Source organism: Sinocyclocheilus rhinocerous, unplaced genomic scaffold, assembly GCF_001515625.1.
Source record: "Sinocyclocheilus rhinocerous isolate Xijiao unplaced genomic scaffold, SAMN03320098_v1.1 scaffold529, whole genome shotgun sequence".
Lineage (NCBI taxonomy): Eukaryota > Metazoa > Chordata > Actinopteri > Cypriniformes > Cyprinidae > Sinocyclocheilus > Sinocyclocheilus rhinocerous.
The window spans coordinates 392,888-405,979 of record NW_015635521.1 but is presented as its reverse complement, the minus strand read 5'-3'; the positions used below and the strand labels follow the sequence as shown (position 1 = coordinate 405,979).

At 35.9% G+C, this 13,092-nt stretch overlaps 1 protein-coding gene across 1 annotated transcript in view; it reads left to right on the top strand.

Annotated features, from left to right (window-relative positions):
* Positions 1-13,092, top strand: part of LOC107746973 (dynein heavy chain 5, axonemal-like) — a 146,700-nt gene that overhangs the window by 7,505 nt on the left and 126,103 nt on the right. Inside the window, 8 exon segments of the mRNA XM_016561340.1 lie at positions 8,127-8,261; positions 8,369-8,453; positions 8,641-8,807; positions 9,723-9,941; positions 10,698-10,835; positions 10,988-11,132; positions 11,135-11,157; positions 11,417-11,530. Of these exon segments, the coding sequence (XP_016416826.1) occupies positions 8,127-8,261; positions 8,369-8,453; positions 8,641-8,807; positions 9,723-9,941; positions 10,698-10,835; positions 10,988-11,132; positions 11,135-11,157; positions 11,417-11,530 (1,026 nt within the window).

The following is a 13,092-nucleotide window of genomic DNA, read 5'->3' as shown; positions in this document are numbered from 1 at the left end:
AAACAAACAAAAACAATATCTTTCAAAAAGGTCTATTCAGTATAATTGATAAATAAAGTAATGTTAAGTAAAATTAAAAAGCCGAAGCCTTCTTGCACTGGCTGTGCTGGTTTGGGCCTCATTGCCGGCATGTCCTCATCTCATATATAAAACACCTGTGATTCACAAATACTTAAGGAACTCGCATTCACATAAAGTAGCCTTGTTGAAAAGTTTGGGTGAGTAAGGGCAAAACGCACAAGATGCAGTACTTTCAGTGACCTGTAATAGGCAGTATCACGTCTTTTGTAGCAGAAATAAACTGCTGCAGAAAAAGCTAGGTGCATGCAAAATGTAATGTGTAACTGCAACACTCATTTCAAATGTAGTGGAGTAAAGAGTACAGATACTCATTCAAAAATGTAGTGAAGTAAAGAGTAAAAGTTGCTAATATCTTTGATACTCAGTACAAAGTATCCGAAAAGATACTCAAGTACAGTAACTAATTACATTTACTCCAATACTTTACACCTCTGCTTAAGTGTACTCAAAGAGAGTACACTTTCATGACTATGGATCAGGGGTGTCACACTCTATTGTTGACTATTTTTGACCTGGGCCTGTAAACAGCCACCTAACAACCAACAGCACTTCCTAACAATGCATAATAATAAAACACCCTAGTAACGGCATGGAAACTTAGCATATGGCAATGCAATGGCATCACCTAATCATTTATTCATTTGCAGATTGTTTCAAAGTAGCTTCACATAATTACAGTTGTCATTTACATAAATCCTAATTATTTCTTGTAGCTTTTAAATAATACGATTCTAACCCAGTTTATATCTGATTATAATACAGTTCATTCACATTCATGAGCCTGTGGGTTAGTTCAACAAGCTGTGAATGGTCATGTGTTACTGGGGCATCCCATTATGTAGATGCTCCTTCACAATACGAATGAATAGCTGACTTGTATTGTCATTGTCTGACTAATGAATAAAGTGTTAGATTGTGAGGAAGTGTAAATATTTCCTCTCATCCTTCAGAGGGCCGGCGTTCTGTCTGTAACTGTAGACTTAACGACAATGGTCCATTTAGCCTCATAGTTGATATCTGAGAAGTTCCAATACCTCTTCTGTTAACCACCCAGAGCACAGGTGGTTAGACAACACCAGAGAACTGGATAGAGAGCCAATGAAGGGGGAAACAATTTTAGAGCAAAATTCCAGGTGTTTCGCATCCCACACAGCTCTATGATCTCGTGCAGTATTTAATTAAATTTGAATTTTTTGAGCACTTGGCTGCACTTGTGGTAAAAATGCTGCCCAGTACACCCGACTTTCAAAACAAGGTAAGATGAACCTTTGCTTCTCGGGTTTACAGTGTCTGTCAGATATCACAACAGGGCAGAGCAGCATCCATAGTTAGTGCTACTTAGAATGTATTATTGTGTAACAGTTTTCTCTTTCCAATTTATGAACACATAATTGATGATAACAAACCCAAAAAGAAAGAAATTACACTGAAGGCATAAAGCATAAAGCTTCTCAAAAGAGCAGAGAATTGCCTATTTGGTAGGGTTATCATGTTTTCATAATGGAAAATAATATTTATTCATCTTTTGTTTATTCATTTATAGTATTGGGGGGACTGTTTAAAAAGCAGCAATACAATTCAATGGAAAATGTTTGGAAAATGTGGAAGTGCATGCTTAATGGATCCTCTAGTGTTCACATGCAAGTAGCAAGTAGATTTTTAGGTATTGTTTTAATAATTGTTAAAACTTGTCTCCATTGTGGCACTTCATGATCACAAAATTCCAGAGGCGTAACATCCAGAATTCACAAACTCTCAAAAGAGGTGAAATGATTCAAATTATGTTGTATTTGCTCTGAAATCACTTGAACATGAGTAGCACACCGCTCTGTGTTGGCATGAACTGTTATATTTGTTAGGAGATTGATGCTCTCAGTTCATCTGGAAAATCTTCCTCCGCTAAGGTTATAGTTTTATTTGTCTTGTGTGTTGTGTTGCTAGGTGACGGCTGGCGTTCAGGCCTTATTATTTATTTCCAGTTGTTTTCGCAGTCATGGTTGAGGAAACACTGATCTGTCATTCCCACGCTAAATGATCACTCCCATTAGCTACACAGGTCAATTGCTATGCTTCTGCTTGCCCAGGCTTGTTAGCCCGTTTGCTCTGGCATTTGACCCTACACTGGACTATAAATCTTCACCCTTTTCCCCTACTGTCATCCAGATGGCTTCACTTGACTTCAGAGTCTGTTACCTGTGTCAGACGTGTTTCTTTGGCAGTCATTTATCTCACAGTTTTGGCCAAAGCAACAGCACATTTTAGAGGATCAGACCCCTTGTAACAGAGTTCAAGGGAGTGAAGGGGTTAATTTGGGTAACACTTTACTTAAAACGTGTATTATAAAAGTAGTTTTAATGCATTAATTATGCCTTATAATGCATTAAATGATCTCGTGAATAATTGCAATCACTGTTATAATACATTGTAATACTTATCTATTATAATATAATGCATTAAAACACATGACAGACTTTCAAGTATTGTAATGTATTTTACCTTAGGTTACAATTATTTCTGAAAAAATATAATGCATTACAAACATACATTTATGAATACCTTTATAATGCATTAGTAAATAAGTGAAGTGTTATCATTAATTGTTTTGTTCAAGGCACAATGGTGATTTCATGGGTTTAAAGGCAACAATCTTTAAACTGACAGTTTACAAAAAAAATAAAATAAAATTCTGTCATCATTTAATAACCTTAATCTTGTCCCAATGCCCATTACAATGGACGGACAAAAATTGCATATTAAAAAGTGAATATTAAAATTAGATTTTTTTTGTTCCAAAGAATGAAAGCCTTACATGAAAAAAACTATAATCGGGGCATAGGCTCAGTACAAACAAACAAACAAACAAATACATAGCTGAGATCTTTTTATATCAGGAGATACCAACTGTGGTGGCTTTATGGAAATTAATGAGTATAGTGCCATAAACTGAATACTAATTGTCGCAAAAGTTATCTTATAAAACAGCATTTTGTTATTGTAAACTTTAAACAAGTTTATTCCAAAATAAATATTTGATGGCAAACATGCTATTGGAAATTAATTCATTATGTGTTGAGCTTTTATCTCATTTCTAACAAAAACTTTTTTTTCATCATACTGAAGTCTCTCCTCCATTAACATAAATGACAAAAATCCTCTTGTCTCATTGCCAATCTAATGCTGCATTATTTATTTATTGATTGATAAAAAATCAATCAATTATGAGTAAAAATTATGAGTAAAAAATAAAATATTATTAATATGAATATGTGTGAATACTATACGTTTTTTTTTTTTTTGCCGAAGAAAAAAAGTGAATGGTAAAAGTAAATATCTGTAAGTAGAATAAAATAATTGTGTTTAATCTCTTGATTTATGACCAGTCTTTAAAAAAAAAAATGTTACATGTACATATGTAATGATACATATATGTAAATTATAACTTTTACATTTATTTTATTTAATATGATAATATTTTTGTAAATTTTTTACACATTTTTTTTTTTCTCTAAACTTATATGAGCCTTCTATCACTGGCCATCATGCTGCCATTATACCAACACAAATAACACTGCAAGACCTCCAGTTGTGTGAAATGCAAAGACTGCAAAAACTGATACGACAAAAAGTGATGTGTTTTCACATATGAGAATGCTGACGTAGGCATGATATTTGTTGCATACGGCATCTGTCAATTAATTTGCATGTAATTATGGCCGTATCATGCTGACATTTCACATAATAAGCAACAGCTGTCAATGCTTAGTCTATGGACTTCATATGTATGGCTCCTAGACCTGAAATGCTGATTGTGTCCAATAAGTGAGACATCTAAAAGGTAGTGTCGGGGGCTTGGAATTGGTGTTGAAAGCAAGCTCACCACTGCCGGGATAAAATGCATGAAAAATGCAGTGCTAAGCTGAGCTCTTACCTGCCACCTCTACAGCTGAAGAGTTGTGGTAGATGACAACAGCACAGGGACAGTATCTCTTTTCTAGTAGATATTTATCTGTCTCCTGGGCTCCGATCGCACCTGCAGTCTCTTCAACAATGTTGTAAATGAACAACTTTGAAGGCAAAAGAGGTGCTTTAGACTTTACTTTGATCTGAATTATTGATATATATCCAAGGATATAACCAAATATTCAACATTTGTTCAACTGCTATTTAGGAGTGTGTGATATTTTTTGGCATTTTGTTGATAATGATAAGACAATATTTTGCTAAGTGTGTTTATGTGCTGGTACCAGTTGTTGACAGCTGACTCCCGAAGCTTTTCATATTCTTCGTATTCTGTGTGGTGGTTAGTTCAAAGCAGTGACTGAAATTAATTTTTCCATATAGAGTAATATTTGCCCACTTAAACTGATTAATATGGGCATTTTTACTATGCTTATCCCCCGAATCAGTACTGTCAAAATACTTGGTACTGAATCGATATGCATTGCGTACAATATTCTATAAATATTGTGATTCGATATTGAAATTTCTTGCAATTTGTGTTAACTTTTTTTTTAAACCAGACCATGGGGAAGAGTTTATTCAATCAGACTGTACGATTAACAGGGGTCTCCAGCCCTTCTCCTGGAGAGCTACCTTTTTGCAGAGTTCAGCTCCAAATCAGATACACCTAAACCAGCGAATTAACAAGGTGTTCAGTGTTAATTACAGGCAGGTGTGTTGGAACAGGGTTGAAACTTAAGTCTGCAGGATTAAAGATCCCTACTGTACACGATGTACCCTATAAAATGAGTCATAGGCTGCGTTTACACTTGGCATTAACATGCGACCTGTATCCGGATGTTGTCCACATACACATTGAAAAGACAAGTGTAAACGCGCTTCTGATCGGAATGTTATCCGATGAGCGTGTCCTGGTCCACAGGTAGTCGAAGACGTATTGTGATCAGATCTCAATGTAATGTAAACGCAATCCAGCCATCGTATCTGCATTCGCAGGTCGACATCACGCAAAACGCCACCCCCTCTCTCCCGATCTGTCGGAAGAACAGAGCGCTAGTGAGACTCGTACATTTATTTTGATTTGTAAAATGTCCCGCGACTGAAAATAGTTTTCAAAAGAAAACCCACCACTTCAGGTCGACTTTGCACCGCAGACTTATTTAAATATTGCGCGGGAAATACAGATCTGATCGGTTATCCAGATCGAGAAGTCAGCTGATGTTGCCAAGTGTAAACGCGCCGATAGTTGCAAAAACAGTTAATCTTTTTTTCTTTCTATTTTTTATATTTATTTATTTATTTTTATTTTTTTCCCCAGAAGCAATAATAGTAATAATAAGTAATAGTGGTGCACTGAAATGAATGTTTTACCGAAACACAGAGACTGAAATTAAAGTTTTAATTTAGCCGAAAACCATGCAACACTAAAAATAAAATATATTTAATAATCCGTTAATGGTCACACTTTATTATAAGGTTCAATTCCCATTATTAACTAACTATAAGTATTAACTATCACTTTTGCCTCAACGAACTCCTAATTTGCTGCTTATTAATGGCTAAGGAGTGTCAAAACGATGTTCATGGTTTGAATTTCCTTATAAAATTGACAGAATTTGAATGCTGAGACTTTGTTTCATATAAAAAAGTAAGAAAGCACAAAGCTTATTGTGATTATTATATGCAGGCCCACTACAAATAATGTTCAGTGGTGTTTTGTTCAAGCATCAGCTGGAAACAGCATAGACTAAAATATCTTGGTTCATCAACAAGAAATTGATATTGATAATCCAGCACTAGTGTCCACACTGACTAGTGTCAGCACTAGTGTCCACAACAAGACCTGTTGTCTCTTATCTAGATGTTATGTGCCCGAAATAAACACTGACACAGCCATTTTTAAAAATTATTTATTATTTTTGGAAGTGGGGATTAAAATTAAGCAATTTAATATGAATCGTCGATTCTGGAAATAAATAAAAAATGGTTAAGTGAAATGTCAGTGTCTTAATGAGTAACTCATTAAGTCATTAATTAAACCAATTTGTTCAAATGGCTACTTCATTCAGGAATGGAGCAGGCGCTGTCTTTATGACTGACTTTCAATAACCGAAATATTGAAATTATTTCAATAATGTGGCTGTGTGTTTCTCAAAGAAGTGTAATGGCTCTGCTTTGTTAATTTTCATTGTTGAAACAGACGAAAAACAGACAATATATGAACGACATATTGTATAAAATCTACAAATTTGCAATATATTCACAAAAAACAGCACTCATGATCTATCTATCTATCTATCTATCTGTCTGTCTGTCTGTCTGTCTGTCTTGTCTGGCTGTCTGGCTGTCTGGCTGTCTGTCTGTCTGTCTGGCTGTCTGTGGTAGGATATAAGGTTAGTTGCTTTAAGCATGTGAAATTAATTACAGTATCTTGCTCATAGGTTTCTGATTATTGAAATGTATTTGGTTTGATAGCAATGTTTTTTTTTTTTTTTGTATAAATGAAATCTATATTGTATCAGAACAGAATAAATGCCCTGGAATGAAGATTGCTTCAAATCCTCAGAAAGACCAAAAAACAAACATGTTATTTTTTTGTGCATCTGTATCCGGCCCACAAAATGGTTCTTAGTTTATTGGCTCATTTTTTGTTTTTTACAGTGTTACCTAGCACCCCAGCCAAGCAACTTTTACTGTCTCTCACTGCTTTGACGAGGGGCCCAGTCTGCTCTACCCAATTAAGTCTTTGTTCAGTCGTCTTTCTTTTATTTTGTACAAGGACCCTTAAACATTTCAGCTTTTACTGTCATGAGAAAAGTAGGGATACAACATGATACTGCGATGGTCAGTTGGATAGATGATTAGAGTAGTCCAGTCTCGACGATGATTTTCTCACTTGGAGATAATCTAATCAAAACGTTTACTTGATTTTTTCTGCACTTGGATGTACACTTATTTGGTTACGTGGGTTGGGACTGATACTCATTGTCTGCTTGGATGAAGATAAAGCTTGCTAGTCTGGCAGTTTTTACACATAAGATCTCATGGATAACATGCATGAAAAGAAGCCTGGAAGATGTAAGCCTGAAGTGCAGTCATCGATAATCTCGAACAGTCAGATCACTGCTTTTAAAGTATGTATGACTCTGTGTTCTGATGCTGATTTATTCGCTTGCCTTTTCCTGAGGTGTTTTTTTTTCTTTTTTCTGTTTCTCCAATAATGCACCAAACTGTTTAGCAATGCTAAGACTGTGCTCAGATTTAAAAACAAAGTTGATACGTGAAAGACTTCTAAGCTGTGAAAGAGTCAAGAAACATTAATACTTTATGTACATGAGGATACTGAGGTAACTTATTTTATTGATGTAATTATTAGGTGGGGTCCTTCAGTTCATCCCTGTCTCATGAATAAATAATAATAATAATAATAATAATAATAATAAAATATTTTAAAGGATATATTAAAATAGTTTTACAAAAAAACTTATTATTTTTTTCTGAAGATTTTTCTAAAGGTTCTAAAAGATGATTGAAAGTTATTTTCAAAATAATTTTTATCCATTATTTGTATTTTTGAGAACAAAGGATCACTGTCAGCAATACAGCTGTCAATACTATATTGCCAAACATTTTTAAAGAAATTCTGTTTGGTTATCATGGAAATATAAAGTGATAGAGGAACACATCTCTTCCAGTGATTGACTGTAGATCTCATTAATTTTATAATTTTTTGTTATGATCTGATTTATTAGGTGGTATTACAGTATTTGTTTTTAATTATTATTACTTATTTATTTATTGCTAGTTAATTTCTATAGTTGCAGGGTTATCAAATGTTTCTCTGAAATAAGAACCCCCCCCCCGACATTTATTATAGAACATGTGATACATGTCGTATTAAACATTAATACACTTAGTTTGAATGTGTTTCATTTTTCAACAATTCAAGAAGTTAAAAATACTCCTGCAGTGCAGTGTCCTGCTAAACCTATCCTATTTGATATTAACAAGCCATGTATAAAAGCATGTCAAAGCAAAATAATCAAATGTTGATGCTAAAGTGGGCATATCTTCTTATCACACAGCAAAAGCTGAAGGAAGAGCGTGAGGCCAAGAGAGCACAGCTGGACATCAGACATGACTATGTTCTCAGCATTGTGTCCTCTTGTGTGGGCCTGGAGAAAGCTGAAGTGGAAGATGCGATACTGGAGGGCACACAGGTTAACAATATTCCATATACACACTTCTAACAGTCTTAATTTGGTTTTGGAGAACATTGGAGAATTGTTAATATTGCTATTTAACAATAGTATGACTGATGTTTCAGATTGAGCGGATAGAGCAGTTCTTTGCTGCCAATGGCCTTCCTCACCTCATTTTATACTACCAGGACACAGAGCCTGTGGACACAGGTAAGTAAAGCCTGTGAATCATATTGTGAAAATAGTAATCATTAAAAAAATAATAATAAATAAAATAAGATAAATACTGTAATTCTCTGAATGTTTCACTATTTTTTGTAATAAATTTTAATTGTCAATATTCCCAATGATGATTCTCATTACTGTTACACTGCACCCAAACAATAAATGCGATGAGATCAATTTGTCTTTGTGCCTTTGGTAGCCGTATCCTCCTCAGTGATTCGCAGTAAGAAAGCCAAGGTCTTTGTGACGGAAGGCACAGATGTGGCCCTCAATGGCATTTGTGTATTTTTCACCCGGGCAAACCCCTCCAAGCCTATCACTTCAGAGAATATCCACAGGGTAAATGCAATGAAGAGACGTGTGAAAAGCTGCCCCTAAGGTTTTCCAGGAAAATCTCACCATCTGTTAACCATGTCAATAACAAGATCATGTTGTTGTTGTTTTTTTTTCTGTAAATATTTCTTGCCCTGGTCATATCTTTTATTTGATACATTCCATATGGTAGATGTTGCTGGTTTCCTGTTACTCTTTTTGAAAGCATAAACTCTTTTAAATCAAACTCTTTTCAGCAGACCAAGCTAAAATAATGCAGTTTGGTGCAATTGCTGATATTTATGTGGCCAAAAAGTGAGCTTGTAATGTAAATCAATTTTATTTTTATAACAGTACAGCAGACTGTGAAAAAAAAACAACAAAAAAAAACATACAAATATCAGTTGTCAGTAAGTTGTCATTTACTAACAATGCACACATTAAAGAACACAAACGCAGCCAGATCATTTCCAAAATGACCAGCGCAATCTACCAAGAGCAGCGCAAATTACCGTCTGCTTTAAGATATGCTTTTTTGGGGGGCGTTAAATAATGGCGCACAAATACCAGTAATTTGACAAGCGCAAACGTTAGTAAATCGTGTTGCCTGATTCATTTGAATATTCTCCTCCCATAAATTTTGCGTCTGAAAGGGAAACTCCTACAAACGCATATTCAATAAGGTCAGGCGCAAAAATAACTAGTTCTTCACTTAGTAAATCCTGACAGTACTGGTTTAACGCAAAAATACTGTTTGCGCCTGGTGCAAGCTGTTAGTAAATCTGGGCCACCATGTCTTAGTAAATTGTTTTTTTTTCTTTTACTGACCATTTGCTGTGTGTAATATTGTGCTTCGGTTAGAGCCTTATATGTCTTGAAAAAAAACTACAGAAGTGTCTTGTGTATGTTTTCATCCTGTCCCCTCTGTTTGCTCTCTCATAGGATGTGAACTTTAACATGTTGGACACCACGGGTGTTGGTCTTCTGAAGAGCGTGGAGCAGCTGCTGTCAGAGATCTTCATCCCCACTCTGAGGAAGATGAACCACGGCTGGGGAGAGCTAGCAAGCCTGCAGGCTCAGGCTGTCAAGCAAGACTTTATTAGCTTTCTGGACAGCTTTGTCTCTGTGTTAGCTGGGGCACAGGAGAGCCTGCAGGAAAAGGTCTCACAAATACAAAAGGACAAAGAAAGAAGCACACTTCTACAATAACATAAACACACTCACACATTCCATTCTAGTGCTATATTGATCCATAGTCTCTCAAAAATGAATTGGATGGTAGGTTTGGTCAGGCAGATTAAATATTGGAAATTTAAAGCTAGTTTTCTCATTTCTTTCAAGCTTTCAGCCGTCAAGATCCTTTTTCTGGATTTATGAGATCTTGGATTGTGCCGGGGAGGGGGTTGACCATTTTTAAATAAATGTTTTGGGTTTTAGTTCCCCCCTCCCCAAAAAAAGCACATTCTTTCAAATATTATATATTATACCGTGAGATTTGTGTGCCTTTATTTAGAGTTATAGTTACTTAGCTTTGAATTTCAGTGTCATGACCTTGTAAAGCAGATAAACTCATTGCATGATATCTGCAAGGTTACCAGAAATTATAAATTAGTCGTACCTCAAAATGGATGATTTAGACAACTTTACAGCTTAAATAATAAACTACTATATTCCTAGTAAAAAGCACTCTTACAAAAACATTAAAGTGCCTCTTTCCATTTACTTCTTTGGTATAGTGTAGTTAGTTTATTTAATTACTTGTTTGTAATAAACAATAAAACCTGATTACTGTATTTACTGTACTGTATGTATCTGTACTGTAAATTTGTATTTAGACTAAATCTTTAATGTAATATCCAAGATGCTAAAATATCTCTGACCCAAAGTAACATCTGTGAAAACGGTTTGATATTTCAGGTAAACCTCAAAGAATGTGAAACATTTGACTTGAAGACATTGAAAGGTCCTTCAGATTACACTGCTGTGGCCAATAGCACAGAAGCTCTGGAGAAGATTGAAGCCTGCATGAAAACTTGGATCAAACAGATCGAACAGGTTTCAAATGCGTTACTTTGTCGTGTAGAATCTATAATATGAGATGGTGTGCTTGTAAATAACGTTAGATTTTTCTCAAAATTGTAACTTCTTTGCAGATGTCTTTAATATGTTGTATTGACTTTTTAACCACCCTGTCTTGTGCTCTGAAGGTCCTTGCAGAGAGTGACCAGCTAAGGAAAGAGGCAGATGACCTGGGCCCCTGTGCAGAGCTTGATCACTGGAAGAAACGCATGTCCCGTTTTAACTACCTGCTGGACCAGTTGAAGAGCCCTGAGGTCAAAGCTGTGCGGGGGGTTCAAAACAGTCCAAACTGATTAAGGTTAGTTGATGGTTTATATTTATATATCATTATTAGCTGTTTGGAGAATGAGACAATAGCTGGGGCATTTATCTTGCCACATAAATGTGAAGGTACATTTGTTGTATAATTGAATTTTTTTTAAACGATGAGCTAAATATTCCTTCTTTTTTCACAATGACTTTTTTTTCATTTTCAGTTCAGTAATGTCCTTGATTGAGCTGTTTTACCAGTCAGTTAGAGGTCTAATTTTCAGCCCCTAAACTATGTGTCTCCCCAGGTTTGGCGAGAACTAGACATCAGAATCACTGATGCAGCAAATGAGGCCAAAGACAATGTGAAGTACCTGTACACCCTTGAGAAGTTCTGTGACCCGCTGTACAACAGCAACCCTGTAAGGCTTATTCTGCAGTTACTACATTTGTGCCATTCAAAAATATGAAATAAAATCATACTGCTCAGCATCTTGTGTAGATAATATAGAAAATTGTATCTTTCAATCATAGCAACTCTTAGAATAGTCTCAGCATCTCAGCATGTTTGTGGACATGCCATTATTAATGTAGTTGGTCTTGGTGGACTAGATCTGCTATGCACATTGCCGTTGCCAAGCAATTATGGAATTGCAACTGCCAATAGATACTGTACACACACACATTCCTGTGAGCTTGTAAGATATGCTTGCTGCTGCATGAATAAGCAAACATAAGCCACCTTTCCACTGTCGGGCCAGTGCGAGCCAGTGCTATCAACAGGCCGGGCAGGGCTAATAGCCTCAGACCTGTAGCACCGAGCCCAAAATCATGCTGCGTTTCCACCGTCAGGCCAGAAGCTCCGCTGCACTTCAATAAATTCTGCCCTTTACACGCTTCTTTGGAACAACGTCACACAACCCCATCATTTCACCAACAAAGAGAAGTTATCAGAAAACTACTCAGAAATAAATCACTGGAACTAGCGCGATCACAAAACGAATATGATAAAAGCGGAAGTTTGTTTGTATGTTTTGTTGTTTACAAAGATTTAAATCCAAAAGCATCGATGTTTTACCAGTTTTACAATAATAAGTGATACATTGATCATAATTAATTAATTTGTCAGGATTGAAAATTGGTCACACAGAAATAAAGTGGTATTTACCTTTATTTCACAAAAGAAAGAGGACACATACTTATTCAGTTACGTCTGTTTCTGTTTATTTGTAGTCACAGTAACTTATACATCACAGTTAGAAAGAATGAGCATTTCTATAATTTTCCATCAAAAATACGACCTGAGTAGCAGAGGGAGCTCCCGAACAAAAACTATGATTATGATATATTTTATGACATACGTGGAGCTAAATATGAACAACAGACAGTCAGGTATAAAGAGACGGGACTTACTGACTGATAGCCTATATGATTTGTCTGATTTCTTCGAGCGATCGTATTTACCATATTTACAATGGTAATGGCTAGCGTGCATAGTACTTTGCATCACTTATAAATATCTCTGCCTTGTATGGTGATCATGATAATCCACATCGGATCTCAAACAGAAGTTATTCCAAACACTCGCTGCTGTCGGAAAGTGAGTTTTGAGCTAAAATTATATTAAAAGTCTTTAATACTGGTGTTATAGCTGTTAACTATATGAAATAATCTCCGGCGCTGATGCTGATGCAGACGCAGAGAAACTCTGCCTTTGTTCATAACTACTCCTCAAGCCCGAGCTGGCCCGCTTTGGCCCAAGGTTTTCGGCGGGCCAAAAAACTTTGGCCGTTGGCCCAGAGGAAGCCCCGATGAGGCACAATCAAGCCCTGGAAGTGACAGTGGAAACGCGACTGGATTGGAAACATGGAAATGTGGCTATAAATGCCTTAGCAGGTCTAGACAGGTGGAGGGTTTCAGAGGAACTCTGATAGCGTGCTGCAGGATGATATATATATATATATATATATATATATATATATTC